This window comes from Tachyglossus aculeatus, chromosome 3, assembly GCF_015852505.1.
Source record: "Tachyglossus aculeatus isolate mTacAcu1 chromosome 3, mTacAcu1.pri, whole genome shotgun sequence".
Classification (NCBI taxonomy): Eukaryota; Metazoa; Chordata; class Mammalia; order Monotremata; family Tachyglossidae; genus Tachyglossus; species Tachyglossus aculeatus.
The window spans coordinates 37,827,187-37,847,908 of NC_052068.1; the positions used below are offsets into that span (position 1 = coordinate 37,827,187).

Below are 20,722 nucleotides of genomic sequence, written 5' to 3' on the forward strand. Positions count from 1 at the left end.
TGACGGGCAAGGAAAGGGACAGACCTCGGAACCGCAGGGAACACTGATGTCTGAAGGTCTCTTGGGGCTCAGCTTTGGAACAGGTGAGGATTTCAGCTTTGATTTTATATCAGTAAACTCACTCCAACTGGCAGTCTGAGCCAATAGCCAGTAGCACTGCTCATTGCTCTCGGCCTCTGTAAACACGGAGTGACATTTTAAATAGTACTCCCGGCCATGTGTTTAAAGCCAGTTCAAGGGATTGCTCTCCTTCTCCCTGGGCTTCCTTTTACCGTCCACGCCAACAGCTTGTTCACGAGCCATGAGGAGGGAGTGTGTTGGCTGGAAACGGGCCCCCTGCCTGGTCCCACAGGCTCTCTGCAGATCCCGAAATCCGGGGCACCAGCCGAGGAGGGGGCCTCTTTCGGGGGAATATCCGTACGCTGCCCGTCCATAGAGAAGTCACCTCAGTGTGCTCTCCTCGACCAGTTGTCCTGAAGTTTTTTACGTGTTTATCTTACCCGGTCGAACTCTCCTCCTGTTTCATGAGCAGGGCAGCGGAATGCAGGGCCCTTAGGCCACCCAGATTAGAGGTTTTTGTGCTGAGGCCCCTATATGGTTGTGTTAGACTGAGAGATGGAACCGAAGCCCGTCTCGACTCCTTGTTTGGGAAGCAAGTGGGAGGGGAACGGCCCAAGAGGCTATATAACCTAGCGGCTCTCAGCTTCACAGAACTCCATCCCCGAGCAGCTAAAAGCAGCCAGGCACTGTCAGGGTAAGTGGCACAGAACCAAAAGTGTGACTTACGGAGTGCACGGGTTTGTTTCTTCTGGGAGTACGTTCGGGAGCGGTCTGAGGGGTTTCGGCTAGGGGATGCATGCTCTGGTCCTATTAATTGCAGTCACACAGATTGAACTATTCCAGTTTGCAGAGCTCATCATCTTCAGGTTTAAGATCCACGGGCCATAACCTGGAAGAAAATCTACCAGGTGTAAGAGCCTGAGTTAAGTTGACGGCAGAAGGGCCTAGGGCAAAGTTCCATTGAAAATAAGCCTTGTTTTGTGATGTTGGATGAGATTAGTGTTTAAGCATTCACCGTCAGGGCCCTGCTTGACTGCTTTTGCAGCCTTCCTGGGAATTGGTTTGGTTTTCCTGAGATTTCAGGATGTGGCCTTTGGCATGTGGAGAAAAGGTCGTCACGAGTCACTGCTTTGTGTTGTACCTGATGCGATTGAGTGTCTGCTCTCTGGTTGAAAATGATTCTAGCTCGTGATGGATGGGAATTGAACGGTCCCTTATGAGCTTCAGTGAGGGTGGTTGCCAAGGGGGTTCAGAAGCTGAAACTGATATTCTGAGGAGCAGGAGGCCAGGAAACAACTTAATCCTCCTCGGTTTAAAAATGAAAATCTGAGGAGGAGGGAGGAACAGCTGATCTTTCCTCGTCTCCCTGCAGCAGAATACCCAGTGGCTATTGCGATGATCATTCCAGTTCCTTTTAGTCTGGTCCCTAGAGTTGGTGCTGAGCCTCACAGTTTTCCTGGGGTCAAACAGATGAAAATCCAGGCTCAGCGGCCCAGAAGTCCAGCCTGCAGCTTTTAGCCTGCGGTTTCTTCACATTTGGAGGCTCGTGACTAAATATGGTTTGTGTTTAGAGTCTGACAGGCCAGGAATTGTAACATTCCTTCCACCCCTCAGCCCAACCTCTCATTTTTGGCACAAGACGAACTGGAGTTGATTTGAGCCAAAGCCCTGACCTGGAACTCTGTTCCCAAAACAGTCACCCAAGAGGGTATTGCCTAATTAGGAAGTAGTTTGTTCCCAACCAGGCTGTTCACTTGGGCTCGGAAGAGTCTCTGGAGTCTGGAGGAGACAGACTTTTTAGGGCAAGGCAGCTCCCCTTCCCTATTGAAGTCTCTATTCTAAGTGGTTGATTAATCCTTCCTGGAAAAGTTTTTTTTTTCTTTTCAAGAAAAACTCCTTTCTAGTAGTAGTTCCTTGGAATTCAGACTTTTCCTCATCTTCCCCAGAGCGCTTTTGAGTTGCCACTCCTTCATTCTTCCTGCTGTCTCCTGTCTCTCTCTCGGCTCAGAAGCACTGACAGCAGACCGCTGGTTGTTTGAAGAAGTCTCGATGGGGAATTTTCCTAATCTGTTGATACCCTCTGCTATTTCTGCATCCTTCCTTCCCTCTCCAGGTTTTCTACCTCCTTCCCTGCCTCCCATTTCCTGCACCCCAAATTCTCCTGAAAGGATGGAGGGGAATGAAGAGGAACCAGTATACTGAATTTAGTTTAATATGGATGTTTTAGAAGGTTTTCCCCCCAATTTTAAAAATGCAACTTTCTATTCTACAAATGAATATATTCTAAAGCCAATACTTTAGTGCCAAACCTTCCCAGTCACTTGGGGAGCTAGCTCCAGGGCAGTGGACTCTGAGCTATGGGTGAAGTGGAAGATGAAGAGACATTTAGTACAGGGCCTGGCACATAATAAGCACTCAACAAATACCATTTAAAAAAAAAAAGAGAGAGACTTTGTTTCTAGGGCTACCTACCCTCACCCCACCCAGTTCCCCTCATAACTTGGCTTCTCGGCCACAACAACGAGCTATAGATGGTATCTTTCAGTCCCACAAGCTATGACAAAGTAATGATAAAAATAATAATAATAATAATGTACAGGCCAGCTAACCAATCCTCAATTTTATTTTTTATGGTATTTGTAAAGCGGTTACTATGTGCCAGACACTGTACTCAGTTCTGGGTAAATACAAGATAATCGAGTTGGACACAATCCCTTTCCCACACAGGGCTCGCAATCTTAATCCCCATTTTACAGATGAGGTTACTGAGGCACAGAGAAGTTAAGTGGCTTACCCAGGGTCACACAGCAGACGTGGCGGAGCTGGGGTTAGAGCTCAGGTCCTCTAACTCCTAGGCCCGTTCTCTATCCACTAGGCCACGCTTCTTCTCTTTTCAATGTGGGAATGGAGGGTATTTTGCCAGCTCCACTGGCCAAAGTTCCTGGACCCTCACAGTCCTTGATGTGGGATTCCACTGATCCAAGGGGGGAGTTCTGGGATGGGATAAATAGGTGGGAGAGAGGGCAGAGGGGTGTGGGATGGCAGGAGTTTCCTATGCCAGAAATTATGGGGCTCCTGAGGGCAAAAAGCAGGTTCTGAGTGTCTAGCAAAGACCCATCTACCCCGGCCAGAATCTTGCAGAAATGTTTGGTGCTACCACTGCGGCCCCACCCCTTCCCTCAGCGAGAGGCAGAACCCCCAACCCCTGCCCCCCCATTCCCCTTATCCCCTACACCCTAGCAGTGGCCAAACGAGCCAGGGCTCTTACACAGGGGGCTGTTGCCTTATTGCCGAGCAAGATGGTTATGTATCAAGTGGATGTACCTATGGGCCTCTGCTCCTGGGCCCCAAACCCCTAAAACGAAGAAAACTGACAGAAGGATATTGTGGGTAGGGGGTTTATTTTGATAAAAGCCTTTCTAGAGAAGAAATACCAATGAAAACCCAGCAGTTTCTCAGTGTTTGGATAGAAACGTTCGGGCCATTGAAAATACCTCAGCACACTCAGCCTCTCATCCCGGGGGCCGGGACTGGGGAGCACCAGGCAGGGCCAGAGAGTTGCTTCTTCTGAACCTCCAGGCTCGATTCCCTGGAGATCGGGGTGGTTGTCGCCTTCTAGGTAACAAGCTTGGGGAAGGATCTGCCCAGACTGCACGCCTCTCATCAGCCCACCCCAATCCGTTGTGCTTTCTGTTCCCATCGTGCAGGCGCCCTCCATCTCCTCAGGACCACCTGCCCCCGTTCTCTCTCTCACTCGGTTGGAAGAGGCTGTGGAGACCATGTGTGAAGAGGAAGACAGCACTGCCCTGGTGTGCGACAACGGCTCCGGCCTGTGCAAGGCGGGTTTTGCTGGGGACGATGCGCCCAGAGCTGTGTTCCCGTCCATCGTGGGCCGGCCCCGTCACCAGGTGCGTGGGAGACATGGGGCTAAGACACTTGTTGGTGTGAGGGGTGACTCTGTGCCCTGATCTGCCCCGGCCCAAGAGGAAAGAAAAAGCACATTCAAATCAGGGGGGGAAAAAAAACAACAACCCAAAATGGCCCAGGGATCCAAGCACCCCTTCCTGTCTCCCTGAAAACTGACTGGCCCCACCTCTACTGCTGGGAAAAGGGGATAGTGTTTTGCACAGTAGTTCTGACCAAGCAGAGAGCATAACGCAGAGAGTAGCCACCTTAGTAGGTAAACATTCTGGCCATTATCGAGAGCCCCCAGAGGGAGAGCCCCTGGAGGATGCTCCTAGAGCCCCACCAGAGCAGAGAGAAAGAATGATAATAATTGTGGCATGCGTTAAGTGCTTAATATGTGCCAAGCACTGTTCTAAGCTACAGGATAATCAGGTGGGACACAGTCCCTGTCCTACATGAGGCTCACAGTCTTAATCCCCATTTTACAGATGAGGTAACTGAGGCACAGAGAAGTGAAGTGATTTGCCCGAGGTCACACAGCAAACATGTGGCGGAGCCAGGATTAGAACCCACGTCCTCTGACTTTCAGGCCTGTGCCCTTTCCAATGGGCCACATTGCTTCTGAGTGGAGCAGTAGAGGATCCAGAGCCTCACCTGGCCCCGAACTGCATCCATTAATAACTGTGGCATTTGTTAAGCGCTTACTATATGCCAAGCACTGTAGTAAACACTGGGGTGGATTCAAGATAATCGGATCCCACAAGGGACTCACAGTCTCAGGAGGAGGGAGAACCCCTTTGAATCACCATTTTGCAGATGAGGGGGAACTGAGACACAGAGAAGTTAAGTGACTTGCCCTAGGTCACACAGCAGGTAAGTGGAAGGCCTGGGATTGGAACCAAGGTTATCTGATTCCCAGGCCGGTGCTCTTTCCACTACACCATGCTGCTTCTGCATTCCACTGTGGCATCCCTTCCATTGTGCCCTGGAATCCAGAGTCCCAAAGAATCAAACAACGCACAGAGAGCAGATCAGATCCGGACGTAATAGCGGGTGGAGGCTCTCAGACACAAATCAGGCCAGGTCTCCGCTCCCCTGTTTCTCATCCTACATAATGTGACCTGAGGTTGGGACCTCAGGAGGAGTGAGAGCCACCTAAAGTGGTGGGAGGCAGAGAGAGAGAAGAGAGCAGGGCTGAGAAAAAGGGGGGGTTGAGAAAAAGGGGAGAGAGGAGAGGGGACAAGAAAGGGGGGAAAGTGGAAATTAGGAAATAGAAAGAAGATAGGGAGAGTGAGAGGAAACTAGCCAAGGGGTTGGGGAAGAGGAGCAGAATAGCATGGACATGGGAGGAGGAATCATCGCCTTCTCTTCATCATCATCAATCATCAATCGTATTTATTGAGCGCTTACTATGTGCACAGCACTGTATTAAGCGCTTGGGAAGTACAAATTGGCAACATATAGAGACAGTCCCTACCCAACAGTGGGCTCACAGTCTAAAAGGGGGAGACAGAGAACAAAACCAAACATACTAACAAAACAAAATAAATAGGATAGATATGTACAAGTAAAATAAATAAATAAATAAATAGAGTAATAAATATGCACAAACATATATACATATATACAGGTGCTGTGGGGAAGGGAAGGAGGTAAGATGGGGGGGGATGGAGAGGGGGACGAGGGGGAGAGGAAGGAAGGGGCTCAGTCTGGGAAGGCCACCTGGAGGAGGTGAGCTCTCAGCAGGGCCTTGAAGGGAGGAAGAGAGCTAGCTTGGCGGATGGGCAGAGGGAGGGCATTCCAGGCCCGGGGGATGACGTGGGCCGGGGGTCGATGGCGGGACAGGCGAGAACGAGGTACGGTGAGGAGATTAGCGGCAGAGGAGCGGAGGGTGCGGGCTGGGCTGGAGAAGGAGAGAAGGGAGGTGAAGTAGGAGGGGGCGAGGGGATGGACAGCCTTGATGCCCAGGGTGAGGAGTTTCTGCCTGATGCGCAGATTGATTCTTCCTCCTCGGCTGCCCATTTTTCTCTGTTGCTGCCACCTGGGTCCAGTGTTTGGGCCCGGGCTGAAGGGCTGGGCAGCTGAGGTCAGAGGTCACATAACAGCACTGCTGTCCCCTGAGGTGTGAGGCGGCCAATGACAGAGAGCAAGTTGGGCAGCATGTGGGAGCGGTTCAAAGAGAGGAGGGTGGCGTATAGTGAGTAGCCAGAGTGGGGTTGAATGGCAGGAAGTAGAGAGTGATGGCAGCATTGGCAAATGCTTACAAGAAGCAGCGTGGCTCAATGGAAAGAGCCCGGGCTTGGGAGCCAGAGGTCATGGGTTCTAATCCTGACTCTGCCACTTGTCAGCTGTGTGACTTTGGGCAAGTCACTTGACTTCTCTGGGCCTCAGTTACCTCATCTGTTCTAGACTGTGAGCCTGTTTTTGGGTAGGGACCGTCTCTACATGTTGCCAACTTGTACTTCCCAAGCGCTTAGTACAGTGCTCTGCACACAGTAAATGCTCAATAAATGCGATTGAATGAATGAATGAATAAAATGGGGATTAAGGCTGTGAGCCCCACGTGGGACAACCTTACTCCCCCAGTGCTTAGAACAGTGCTTCGCACATAGTGCTTAACAAATGCCATCATCATCATCATCATCATTATCAAATGGCTGCTCAGCTATCCAGATCAGGCTGGGGATGGGAGGGGCTGGAGAAATCAGGCCGAGAGGGAGAAGGGTGTTTTGTTTTCAAAGGTGAGTACCAAAAACTCCTTTCCTTGGCAGCAGCGGCGGGGTGGTGGAGCACATCTGAGGGTGGGAATCCCCCACCCGCCCACCCTCCAAAAGCCCCTCGAGGCTCTGGGCTGGGGGGAGTTCCACTACCACAGGCAGAGCAAGTAGCCCTAGTCTGTTGGGGAGGGACGAATCTTCAGCCTCACAGGGAAACACCACCTCCCCAAGGAGGGTCAGGGCAGCTCTGCAGATTAGCTGGAAGAGTATGGACTACCTATATAGGGGGTGGAAGGACCACTTCCTCCTCTGACATCTACCAATCCTACCTCAAAAAAGAAAGCTCACCTAATAGCATCCTCCCCGATAGCAGGGAAGGCCCACATCTCCTTGAGCTCCAGGAAACCAGGCCAGTGGGGAAGTATCACTTCCTGGCCAGAGGAGTTTCCCACAATCCTTGCAGAAGTGGAGGATTGTTGGGGAGAACTGAGAAGCTGGGTGGGAATGCCACAGACCTTCTCCTTTGTGGTCTGACCCTGAGCATCCACGGGACTGATGTTTTCTTTGCTTTTGTCGTTTTTTAGGGTGTGATGGTGGGCATGGGTCAAAAAGACAGCTATGTAGGTGACGAAGCTCAGAGCAAAAGAGGAATCCTGACCTTGAAATACCCCATAGAGCACGGCATCATCACAAACTGGGACGACATGGAAAAGGTACCTACCTAGTGGTCTGATTAAAATAATATGTTTCAAGGGGTTTCACTGCCCGGTGAATAACGGTCAGATACAACTGCACTACTATTCAAGTGGAGAAGCCAATCATCAACCAGGGAGGTAACCATTTGAAACGTTTCTACCACACTGTATCTCCAACTTGTTTCAGAGAAGTCTTTTCAAATGATATCTCACTCGCACTAGGAAGGCCTCCTGATAGGAGAGGTAAAGGATCAGTAAACCAAGAATAGAGAACTAAAACAACATTTACTATCAACCTTCATATCAAGCAAAAACTCTGCAGTATTGGCTTCAAAGCTCTCCATTACCTTGCCCCCTCTTACCTCACCTCCCTTCACTCCTTCTCCAGCCCAGCCCACACACTCCACTCCTCTGCTGCCGCTAACCTCCTCACTGTGCCTCGTTCTCGCCTGTCCTGCTGTCGACCCCCGGCCCACATCCTTCCCCTGGCCTGGAATGCCCTCTCTCCACACATCGGCCAAGCTAGCTCTCTTCCTCCCTTCAAAGCCCTACTGAGAGCTCACCTCCTCCAGGAGGCCTCCCTAGACTGAGCCCCTCTTTTCCTCTGCTCCTCCTCCCCTCCCCATCGCCCCGACGCCCTCCTTCTGCTCTACCCTCTTCCCTGCCCCACAGCACTTGTGTATATATGTACATATTTATTATTCTATTTATTTTATTAATAATGTGTATATACCTATAATTCTATTTATTAATATTGATGCTATCGATGCCTGTCTACCTGCTTTGTTTTGTTGTCTGTCTTGCCCCTTCTAGACTGTGAGCCCATTGCTGGGTAAGGATTGTCTCTATTATTTGTTGCCAAATTGTACTTTCCAAGTGCTTATAACAGTGCTCTGCACACAGTAAGCACTCAGTAAATACGATTGAGTGGATGAATGAATGAATTTACAAGGACAAGATAAGATGAACATTGATGAGACCCATTAGTTCCCAGAGACCTAAAACAACATTTACAGGAACAAGACAAGATGTACTCCCTGTGATCTTTCTTCCTAATGACCCAATTTCAGTGTTTTCCCTAAGGGATCTGGTTTGAATCCCACTAGTGAAGATGAGGCAAAGAGAAGTTAAGTGGCTTGCCCAAGGTCACACAGCAGACAAGTGGCAGAGCTGGGATTAGAACCCACATCCTCTGACTCCCCAAACCATGCTCTTTCCACTAAGCCATGCTGCTTCTCTCTCTCTCTTTATATCTATATCTATATATATGTATATATATCTATAATTATATTTATTTATACAGATGCCTGTTTACTTGTCGATGTCTGTCTCCCCCCTCTCTAGAGTGTAAGTCCATTGTGGGCAGGGATTGTCTCTCTTTTTTGCTGTATTGTACTTTCCAAGTGCTTAGTACAGTGCTCTGCACACAGTAAGCGCTCAAAAAATATGATTGAATAAATGAATGAATGTTGGAAAAGCACAACTCAAGTTCCCACAGCTTTGCCCTTTGAAAGGTGTTGGCTGGAAATATTAGTGTCTATTTGCAATGTATCTGGGTACACATATTCATTCGGTCATATTTATTGAGCACTTACTGTGGGCAAAGCACTCCATTAAGCGCTTGGGAGAGTACAATATAACAATAAATAGACATATTCCCTGCCCAACAGATGTATATGCATATCTGTATATAGTGGGAGGACATTGTGGGCAGGGAAGATGTCTACCAATTCTGTTATATTGTACTCTCCCAAGCATTGCTTAATAAATACAATTGATTGATAGAAGCCATGTATTTTCAGGGTGTGCACTACAAGATGTGGTTTGTTAAACTGTGTTATTTTGTCCAGCTTTTATTAGAAATCTAAAGGATGGGTTTTTTATTTTATGGTATTTGAGAAGTGCTTACTGTGTGCCGGGCACTGTACTAAGCACTGGTATAGACACAAGCTAATCAGGTTGGACACAGTCCATGTCTCCCGTGGGGCTCACGGTTTTAATCCTCATGTTACAGATAACTGAGGCACAGAGAAGTGAAGTGACTTGCCCGTGGTCATATAGCAGACAAGTGGTGGAGCCAGAATTAGAACCCAGGTCCACTGACTCCCATGCTGCTACTACTTCTAGGCAGGCTGGAAGAGCTGAATCTCTACCATGGCCTGCTGGGACCAGCTCTATTGACAGAACCCCACAGCACTTATGTATATACCTATAATTCATTTATTTATATTAATTTCTGTCTTCCCCTCTGGACTGGGAGCTCGTTGTGGGCAGGGAATAATAATAATGATAATGATGGTATTTGTTAAGCGCTTACTATGAGAAGAGAAGCAGCATGGCTCAATGGGAAGAGCACGGGCTTTGGAGTCAGAGGTCATGGGTTCAAATCCCAGCTCCGCCAGTTGTCAGCTGTGTGACTTTGGGCAAGTCATTTAACTTCTCTGTGCCTCAGTTACCTCATCTGTAAAATGGAGATTAAGACTGTGAGCCGCCCGTGGGACAACCCTGATCACCTTGTAACTTCCCCAGCGCTTAGAACCGTGCTTTGCACATATTAAATGCTTAATAAATGCTATTATTATTATTATGTGCCAAGCACTGTTCTAGGCACTGGGGTAGATACAAGGTAATCAGGTTGTCCCACGTGGGGCCCACTGTCTTCATCCCCATTTTACAGATGAGGGAACTGAGGCCCAGAGAAGTGAAGTGACTTGCCCAAAGTCATACAGCTGACAAGTGGCAGAGCCGGGATTAGAACCCATGACCTCTGACTCCCAAGCCCGGATCTTTCCACTAAGCCACGCTGCTTCTCTATGTGTCTGTTAATTCTCATATTGAACTCTTCCAAGCGCCTGCTACAGTGCTTTCCACACAATAAGCGCCCCATAAATATGACTGAATGAATGAAAGAGCCCTGGCATCTGGTCCATTCATTCAATCGTATTTATGGAGCGCTTACCGTGTGCAAAGCACTGTACTAAGGTCCAGAGCTGCTGCAGCAGTATTTTGGGTATGTGTGGGGAGGATTGAGTGGGTCTGCAGTGAGATGCCTCTCCTGAAGGTCCTCAGTAAACCTGACCCTCTGCTCCCGGAGAAGCCACAGTCTCGGGGGGCATGGCTGGGGAGGGTCGGGGGCAGGAGAGCTCTGCAGTGTCCCTGGCCCTGCCTCCAGGCATAGAAGCCAATACCTCACTCAGTTGGCAGTGACCGGTTGGGAGGGAAGGGGAGAGTTCGAGTGGAGGACAGAAGAAGAGGCCCTTCTCTGCTCTCCAAGGCCAACAAGCCTGTTCCCATCCAGTGGGGAGAATCAGCCTGGCTTGTGCCGCATTTCCAAAGCCCCTCTCCCTCGCTTTCCACCAGTGGTCCTCTCCGCTCCTCCTTACCATCTTCTCCTACCTCTCTTGGAGAAGAGAAGTTCCCTCTCCCACACTTCCCCCCAAATCCCTACAAGCCCTACCGTTCGGGTCTGGGCCCTTGTTTCTTGTAGTCCCGGGCATCGGGCTTCAGAAGACCACAAAGGGAGACTGCTGATGATGTGTTTTCTCCTCTGTCCTTCTGCCTGTCTCCCCCTAGATCTGGCACCACTCTTTCTACAACGAGCTGCGTGTTGCCCCCGAAGAACACCCCACCTTGCTGACCGAGGCTCCCCTGAACCCCAAGGCAAATCGAGAGAAAATGACCCAGGTAAGGCAGTCCCCTGACCCGATTCGGGTGGGTCCTGGCGGAACCGTGGTGCTACGAGACAAGTCCCAGAGCCACTAAATTCCAGGCCCCTGCTCAGGAAGAAGGCAAATTGATGGTGTGTGTGTGCTTGTGTGTGTGTGGGGGGGTTCAAATGGGAGGGTGGTCTTACTCCCCAATAACACTAACCTCAGGGCAGAACTGGGGCACTAGGCAGATATAGTAAAGAGCAGGGGAAAGAGGGTCTTTGTCATTCTCCCCCAGCTCCATCCCACCCTGGGGCGGGTGCAGGGGATCCCCAGGTCCTCTACTGGGGGTGACTGCATGTGTGGAGGAAACAGAACTGTGGGCTTTTCCCCTCCCCTCTCATAGAGGGGCTGGATTCCGTCAGAAAAGAAACATGGACGTAAGTTTTTGGCAGAGGCATGGAGGTGATCCAGCAGTCCTCTGAGATGAGTCCCAGGCAAATTTTGAGCATGTGTGGGGCTGGGTTGTTGGGAAAACTGGGAGGGTTGAAAGAGATCTTCAGTTGGAGCGCGCCTTTTGTACACAAACCCCAAGAACCCATCCAAGGCCCCTTGCTAAATTAGATCTGAGCATTCTGTGCTGGTGGACTGGAACCAGGCCAGCCGAAAGGAGAAAACACTAGAGGTTGAGCTATCCAGGCCCACAGACCATCACTCCAAGCTTCTGGAGGTTCCCTGGGCCTCCCCGGATCTGGGGGCGATGGGGTCATGGTGACCCTTGACCTCCCAGTGTCCTCCTTCCTCAGCCTTGAATCCTGCCCCGTCCCAGGCCACGGTGTAAGTGACTGGGGCCGGAGAAATGGAGTTGGGCCACTGCAGAGGAGGTTAATGCCCTCAGCCCCATTCAGTGGGTGGACCAAACAGCTCCTCTGGGCAGACACTTCTCAGCAGCTCCCATCCTCCAGTCACTTTCAACTCCTCCCACCATGTCCTTCCCCTCCGCTCCTTCCCCATCCCTGAGGGGAAGGTCCCTGCTCTGGGGGCCAATGCTTTGGCCCTCGGCAGCAGGGCAGGAGAGCCAAGTGGGATTAGCCCTGGACTCACGAGTGAGCATGTTTCAAGTGGGGATTGGTGCCAAGGACAGCTCAGGAGAGTCTCCAGCCTTGGGGCATGTTGATTTAGCTGGGATGTCCAGGCCTTTGGTGCCTGGAACAGGGCAGTCCCCTTCCCTCCACAGTTGTCCTGCTCTGGGCGCTGGGCAGGCTGGGCCCTTAGAAAGGCCAAGCAGACTGTTGGACCAGTCATGGGGTGGGACTTGGCTGGTTCTCACCATGCAAGGGACACTGGTCCTGCTGCTACCAAACGACACTTTCCGTTCAGTGGCCCTGGAGTTAATTCAAACGTCTAAATTGCTTTGCAGATTATGTTTGAGACATTCAACGTCCCAGCCATGTACGTGGCTATTCAGGCGGTGCTGTCCCTCTACGCTTCTGGACGTACAACTGGTAGGTGTTTGAACAACAGAAGGATGAGGACGTTTTTGGAAGAATCTCATTTCGAATGAAGGGTCAACTGTTATTACTGTCGGTTAGCATAGGGCAGGCACTTGGAGGGAGGCCTTTGTGGGGTCTGGTCACTAAGGATTAATCCAGCATGGCAAATGGGGGCCATCCCAATTGAAACAACCAAGTCATTATGTATGCCCTCCAGAAAATTAGGATTAGAGTATGCCTGACTCTCATCCCTCTACAACTTATTCAAGCACTTCCTCCTTCCTGAAACTCTCTCCCCCTTCCCATCTTGCAGATCAAAGCTCTCCCCATATTCAAAATAATAATAATAATGGAGCTTACTATGCTTCCTATGTGACAAGCACAGTTCTAACCACTGGGGTAGATACAAATTAATCAGGTCCCTGTTCCACATGGGGCTCACACTCTTATCCCTATTTTACAGGTGAGGTAACTGAGGGTTAGAGAAATTAAGAGACTTGCCTAAAGTCACACAGCAGACATATGGCAGAGCTGGGATTAGAACCCGGGTCCTTCTGACTCCTGGGCCCTTGCTCTATCCACTAAGCCATACTGCTTCTCTGCTCCCTTCAAAGCCCTTATAAAATCACATCTCCTCCAGTAAGCCTTCCCTGACTCATTCATTCATTCATTCAATCATATTTATTGCGCACTTACTGAGTGCAGAGCACTGTACTAAGCGCTTGGGAAGTACAAGTTGGCAACATATAGAGACGGTCCCTACCCAACAGTGGGCTCACAGTCTAGAAGCTCTCATCTCCCCACCCTATTTCCCCTGCAACTTTCACTTCAGCATCTCCATATCACCCAAACACTTGGGTATTCACTCCCTCCCCACCCTCTCCTGTAGCACTTATAACTTTATACTGGACTGTGAGCCCATTATTGGATAGGGACCGTCTCTATATGTTGCCGATTTGTACTTCCCAAGCGCTTAGTACAGTGCTCTGCACACAGTAAGCGCTCAATAAATACGATTGCCTCAATAAATACAATTGGGGAGTACAGCGTGGCTCAGTGGAAAGAGCACGGGCTTTGGAGTCAGAGGTCATGGGTTCGAATTCCGGCTCCACCACAAGTCTGCTGTGTGACCTTGGGCAAGTCACTTAACTTCCCTGAGCCTCAGTTACCTCATCTGTAAAAATGGGGATTAAGACTGTGAGCCCCACGTGGGACAACTTGATCACACTGTATCCCCCCCAGCGCTTAGAACAGTGCTTTGTACATAGTAAGCGCTTAACAAATGCCATCATTATTATTATTGACTGAATGAATGAATTCCCTATATTTGTAAATTATTTTAGTGTCTCTCTCCCCCATTAGACTACAGATTCCTTGAGGGCAGGGATTAATTACATCAACAAACCCTAATATACTCTCCCAAACACTTAGTAGAGAGCTCTGCACATGGGAAGGGTTCAATGAATACATTCAGTTGATTGATTGATTAGCCCACAGACTCAGGGCAGTTGGACACCTCCTCTTCCATCCCCTCCCCTAGAGCCCTGGAAACTGTCGTTCCATCCTGTACCCACAGAAGGGACGAATCCCTAAATCTTGGCCAACCACCTGCTTACCCTCTTTTTTTTAACCCAGGAATAGATAGGTCGGGGCAAGGCCGGACCACCTCTCCAACTCTAGACCCCACCCCCGGGGGTCAGTTGGTCAGCCAGGATGGGGGGATCCGGCCCGAGGTTTTGATCGCCATTGGGTCTTCTTTGGCCAATTCCCAGGGATCGTGCTTGACTCCGGCGACGGGGTCACCCACAACGTGCCCATCTACGAAGGCTATGCCCTGCCCCACGCCATCATGCGCCTGGACTTGGCAGGCCGAGACCTGACAGACTACCTCATGAAGATCCTGACTGAGCGCGGCTATTCCTTCGTGACCACCGGTAAGGCCAGCGAGGGTGGAGTGTTGCATTCCCATGGCCTCGAAAGAGCCTCTTCCTTCCTGTAGAGAGATGTGAGGAAATCAAGAAACCAATCCTCCTTTAATAGAAAGTCTTAGAATGCTTCGCAAGACCGCACCAGAAGAGGTCAGAATCACCTCAGCAAATTAATAATCATCATTATTATTATGTTGGTACTTAAGCACTTACTATGTGCCAACCACTGCTCTAAGCACTAAATACAAGTTAATCAGCATGAACAAAGTCCCTGTCTCACACGTCTCACGTTAGAAAAGCAGCATGGCTCAGTGGAAAGAGCACAGGCTTTGGTGTCAGAGGTCATGGGTTCAAATCCTGGCTCTGCCACTTGTCAGCTGGGGGACTTTGGGTGAGTCACTTCACTTCTCTGGGCCTCAGTTCCCTCATCTGTAAAATAGGGATGAAGACTGTGAGCCCCACGTGAGACAACCTTGATTACCTTGTATCCCCCCAGTGCTTAGAACAGTGCTTGGCACATAGTAAGCGCTTAACAAGTACCAACATTATTATTGTTAATAACCTTGTAACCTCCCCAGCGCTTAGAACAGTGCTTTGCACATAGTAAGTGCTTAATAAATGCTATAAAAAAGGGGCTCACAGTCTTAATCCCCATTTTACAGATGAGGTAACTGAGGCCCAGAGAAGTTAAGTGACTTGCCCAAGGTCACACAGCAGGCATTCATTCAACTGTATTTATTGAGCACTTACTGTGTGCAGAGCACTGTACTGAGAACTTGGGAAGTACTAATCGGCAACATGTGGCGGAGTCAGGATTAGAACCCAGGTCCTAATGACTCCTAGGCCCATGCTCTAGCCACTAAGCCGCACTGCATCAGGAGTGTGGAAGCGCAGGGGAGTGGAGAGATACGAGTTCCTCAGACGGTGGGCAGACAAGCTCAGGGCTGTCCAGGGGAGAGCCACATCTGAACTCCGAACAGGTGGGGACGAAGGGCTTTTTCACCAGGGTGAGGGTAAGCAAAGACCAGCGAGGCAGAGGATGTAACCCTGGCCCCTAAATCTCGACTCCCCTTGGCAGCTGAGCGGGAGATCGTGCGGGACATCAAGGAGAAGCTATGCTACGTGGCTTTGGACTTTGAAAATGAGATGGCCACAGCGGCCACCTCTTCCTCCCTGGAGAAGAGCTACGAACTGCCCGACGGTCAGGTGATCACCATCGGTAATGAGCGGTTCCGCTGCCCCGAGACCCTATTCCAGCCCTCCTTCATCGGTAAGTTTTTTTTTTAATAGTATTTGTTAAGCTCCTGCTTTGTCCCAGGCACTGAGCAATAGGGCAGGTACAAGTTAATCAGGTTGGACACACTCCACGTCCCTCATGGGCTCGCGGTCTTCATCCCAGTTTACAGATCAGGTAACTGAGGCACAGACAATTTAAGTGACTTGCCCAAGGTCACACAGCAGACAAGTGGCAGAGCTGGGATTAGAACCCAGGTCCTTTTGATTACCAGGCTCACATCCTCTATCCGCTAGACAACGCTGCTTCTCTAAGTCCTTCCAAGCTGAGGGGAGGAGCAGTTTATAGATCCTTCATTAAGTGTCTACTGACACGGCACTGTGTCACCAAGGGGTTTCCAAGCTCCCTCCTAGAATGACTTCATTCACACTTGTGAGGGCAAGTTCTTGTTGCCTCAGTTTCCCGAACGGGGCCTGAGGCAGAGAAGTCCCGGCGTGTTGAAGCGGGTAAGAGATGAACCTGCATCACAGTGACCTGCTGACTTCCCCTGGCTTTTAGATCAGTGGTCCCCAACAAGTCTGCTGTGACACAGCATTCCTTCATTCTATCGTATTTATTGAGCGCTTACTGTGTGCAGTACACTGTACTAAGCACCTGGGAAGGACAAGTTGGCAACATATAGAGACGGTCCCTACCCAACAGTGGACTCACAGTCTAAAAGGGGGGAGACAGACAGCAAAACATGTAACAGGCATCATTCATTCATTCTATCGTAATTATTGAGCACTTACTGCATGCAGAGCACTGTACTAAGCGCTTGGGAAGGACAATTCAGCAACAAAGAGAGACCCTCCCTGCCCACAATGGGCTCACAGTCTAGAAGGGGGGAGACGGACAGCAAAACAGGCATTAGAGAAGCAGCGTGGCTCAGTGGAAAGAGCCCGGGCTTTGGAGTCAGAGGTCATGGGTTCTAATCCTGACTCCGCCAATAGCCTAGCTTCGGAACCCCCCTCTTGTGACCCCAAGATTTAGGGGTGCCTCCACTTTTCATTTCATAGATAGATCAACTCCCACGCTCTAGGATGTGCCCGTACTTGCTCAGATACATCAAAGACTGAGGTGATCTGAAATGTGGCCCCCTGAACGCTCCCTTCCTCTTTCTCCCGGCACCCCATTGATTTCTAGGTGGAAGGGAAGATCGATTGACGATAGTTTGGGGGTGCCTACTTTGCGTAGAGCACTACTTTAAGAATTTAGGAGAGTACAATACAGCAGAGTTTGTAAACATGTTCCCTGCCCACAATAAGCTTGTAGTCAAGATTCCCCTAGAATGGTCTTCACCTGCTAGGTGGTCTTTCTCGGCCTCTAATAATGATGATGACGATGATGGCATTTATTAAGCGCTTACTATGTGCAAAGCACTGTTCTAAGCACTGGGGAGGGTACAAAGTGATCAGATTGCCCCACTGGGGGCTCACAGTCTTCATCCCCATTTTACGGATGAGGTAACTGAGGCCCAGAGAAGTTAAGTGACTTGCCCAAAGTCACACAGCTGACAATTGGAGGAGCCGGGATTTGAACCCATGACCTCTGACTCCAAAGCCCGGGCTCTTTCCACTGAGCCACGCTGCTTCTCCCACTATAGATTTTTCTGTTTTAAGGATACCTTATAAGAACATTTGGGGCCACATTTTCCTGAACTTGCCACTACAGGCAAGTTCTCTCCACCCTGTCTCCCAGGATGCTTTGGGCTGGAGTTGTCTGGATTTTTACCCTCCACCACCAAATTCCCAATCTTCCACTTCACTGGGAGCACCTAGCAATAGTGGCCTTCTTTCCAACGTGGAAGCCATCCTTTATGCCGGAAAATAAGTTTCTAGGCACCAGTAAGGACAATTTCGAAGTGAAAAGCCAGGATCTTGGTACATCTGTCACAAGTACCAACTCTGCTATATTGTATTCTCCCAAGCGCTTAATACAGTGCTCTGCACACAATATGCACTCTATAGATAAGTGGTTGATTAAGGATGGCATGTCATTCTGATGGAATTTTTCTGCAGTGTTCTCTGAGCATGCGTGATGACCAATCTTTTAGAAGACTCAAGAAGATTCAGTAGTAAAATAGTGGTTCCTTCCTAGATGTAGCTCTTCAAACACGCCTGCCACATAGTAAGCGCTTAACAAATGCCATAGTTAATTATTTAATTACAAAACAGTGAACTTAAACTAAATGAATCTTTATCAGATTGATCTTCAAAAAGAAAGAGGTTTTCAATCTGGAGAAGAATCATTGGTCCAATTTGATTTGAGTGAAACATTCTGGAAGAGCCTTTATATTATTCGACCGCTTTATGAAAAAGATCTCTTTCAAAATGCAATTCTGGGCAAGGAACATCTACCAAACCTGTTATGTCGCACTCTCCCAAGTGCTTAGTACAGTGCTCTGCACACAATAAGCGTTCAACAAATATGATTGATTACTTGACTGATCTCCATGAAATAGGGGATAAATTAGGCCTTCCAAGGGCACACAGAAACCCAGTCCCACTGTGGATTCCTGATGATTCCTCCTTCTCAGGAACTCTATGAAATGTGAATCTCAGCAGAGACTTATGTTATTGTGTCTTTTCCCAGGGATGGAGTCAGCGGGCATTCATGAAACCACCTATAACAGCATCATGAAGTGTGACATCGACATCAGGAAAGATCTCTATGCTAACAACGTCCTGTCTGGGGGCACCACGATGTACCCTGGCATTGCTGACCGCATGCAAAAGGAAATCACCGCTCTGGCTCCCAGCACCATGAAGATCAAGGTAAAGACCATCCCCTGTCATACTCTCCAAAAACTGACAGAGAGGACTGGACAGATTTGGAGGCTGGTTACCACCCAGATTTCTGGGAGATATTATTATTATTATTGAATTTACCGCTGTCAAACACTGTTCTAAACACTGGGGTAGACAGAAATCAATTAATCTGTAAAATAGGGATTGGGACAGGGACTTTGCCCAACTTGATTACCTTGTATCTACCCTTGTATCTGAGAAGCAGCGTGGCTCAGTGGAAAGACCCCGGGCTTTGGAGTCAGAGGTCATGGGATCAAATCCCAGCTCCGCCACTTGTCAGCTGGGTGACTTTGGGCAAGTCACTTAACTTCTCTGGGCCTCAGTTACCTCATCTGTAAAATGGGGATTATGACCGTGGGCCCCCGTGGGACAACCTGATCACCTTGTAACCTCCCCGGCGCTTAGAACAGTGCTTTGCACATAGTAAGTGCTTAATAAATGCCATCATCATTATTACCCCAGTGCTTAGACCAGTGCTTGGCACATAGTAAGCGCTAATCAAGTACCATTATGATTATTATTATCATCACTATTATTGGGAGAGTCCAATGTAGGCATTTTCCCTGCCTACAACAAGCTTAAGGTTTAGAGATAATGTCTCCATTGGAGCTCCCTGCAGGCCCCAGGATGAGCTAGTCTGCCAGATGGGTCGGAACCCCCGGCTTTCCCCTCTCCCCACCCTCACCCCATGACAATCCTCATCTCATGGTCTGAGGCAGCTGGGAAACACTACTACCAGCCTCTAAGGGAAAATCCAAGCCCCCCCATCTCCCTGGCCTAACCTCAGTAGGCTGCCAGCGTAAAGAGAGCTTCAAGGTATGACCATGGGCCAGGACGCTCACCCCTAATGGACTAAACTCTCCGTACCTCGATTTCATCTCTCTCGCCTCAATCCCACCTCTGGCCTGAAATGCCTGCCCTCTATATATCTGACAATCAATCACTCTCCCCAACTTCAAAGAGTTTTTAAAGGCACATTTCCAAGAGGCCTTTTCGGTCTAGGCCCTCATTTCCTACTCCCTTCTGCAACCCCTTGTACTTGGATTTTCACTCTTTCTTCACCCCTCCCATTCATTCATTCAATCGTATTTATTGAGCGCTTACTGTGTGCAGAGCCCTGTACTACGCGCTTGGGAAGTACAAGTTGGCAACATATAGAGACGGTCCCTACCCAACAGTGGGCTCTCCCACAGAACTTATGTACATATCCACAATTTATCTATTTATATTAATGTCCGTCTCCCCCTCTAGACCGTAAGCTCATTGTGGTTGGGGAATGTCTAAATTGTTAGATAGTTATTTCCCTAGCACTTAATACAGTGCCCTGCACACAGTAAGCGCTCAGTAAATACGACGGACTGATTAAAGGAAATGGCCGACGGGTATGCGTCACCCAGGCGATTCAATTCTTCCTATGTGCCGGTTAACAGATCATCGCTCCGCCAGAGCGCAAGTACTCGGTGTGGATTGGCGGCTCCATCCTGGCGTCCCTGTCCACCTTCCAGCAGATGTGGATCAGCAAACAGGAGTACGACGAGGCGGGGCCCTCCATCGTCCATCGCAAGTGTTTCTAAACCGGCCTTCCCGCTCCCTGTATGGTTTCAGTAGACAACTGTGAATGGATTCAGGATCATGTACTTAAAGCTCTGACCACAAAAGAAACAAAAAAAAACCCACAAAAAAGAACAAAAACTTTCTTAATAAAGGCCCCGATTGGATTTCTTAGGTATTTTATAAATAAATCTGAAATACGCCACCAGGAACTCACACCTTTCTACTCTGAGTGGTTTGTTTTCTTCCTCCTGCTTCCCCTCATTATTATTATTATTATTAATATTAATATAATTATTATTGAAGCATGTCTCCCTCTTGTGGAATCTGGGTAGAATGATACAGACAGCTGAGCAAGCCCACGTGTGTGCCCGACCATTTTCCACAACTGGATGAAAAAGCGCTTAGTACAGTGCTGTGCACACAGTAAGTGCTCAATAAGTACAATTGAATGAATGAATGAAAACCTGCTCCCAGAAACAATGCTAAACACAGGCCGTTCCACTGACATACTGAGATAGGGGAAGGATTTATAAACAACCAGGGAAGCAAGGGGGTAAGGAGTAGAAATGGAACAAAAATGTATTTTTCAGCTGCATTTCAGGGGAATCTGGACATTTCACCATTTGGAGGCTAGTGGAC

The 20,722-nt window shown here is 49.1% G+C and overlaps 1 protein-coding gene across 1 annotated transcript; it reads left to right on the forward strand.

Annotated features, from left to right (window-relative positions):
- Positions 1–706: 706 nt before the first annotated feature.
- On the forward strand, positions 707–20,298 carry ACTA2 (actin alpha 2, smooth muscle). The gene is made up of 9 exons (XM_038743810.1): positions 707–754; positions 3,768–3,968; positions 7,268–7,396; positions 10,952–11,062; positions 12,446–12,530; positions 14,291–14,452; positions 15,525–15,716; positions 18,315–18,496; positions 19,960–20,298. Exons 2-9 carry the CDS (start codon positions 3,840–3,842, stop codon positions 20,101–20,103), a joined length of 1,134 nt encoding a protein of 377 aa, XP_038599738.1. The 5' UTR covers positions 707–754; positions 3,768–3,839; the 3' UTR covers positions 20,104–20,298.
- The last annotated feature ends 424 nt before the right edge of the window (positions 20,299–20,722 follow it).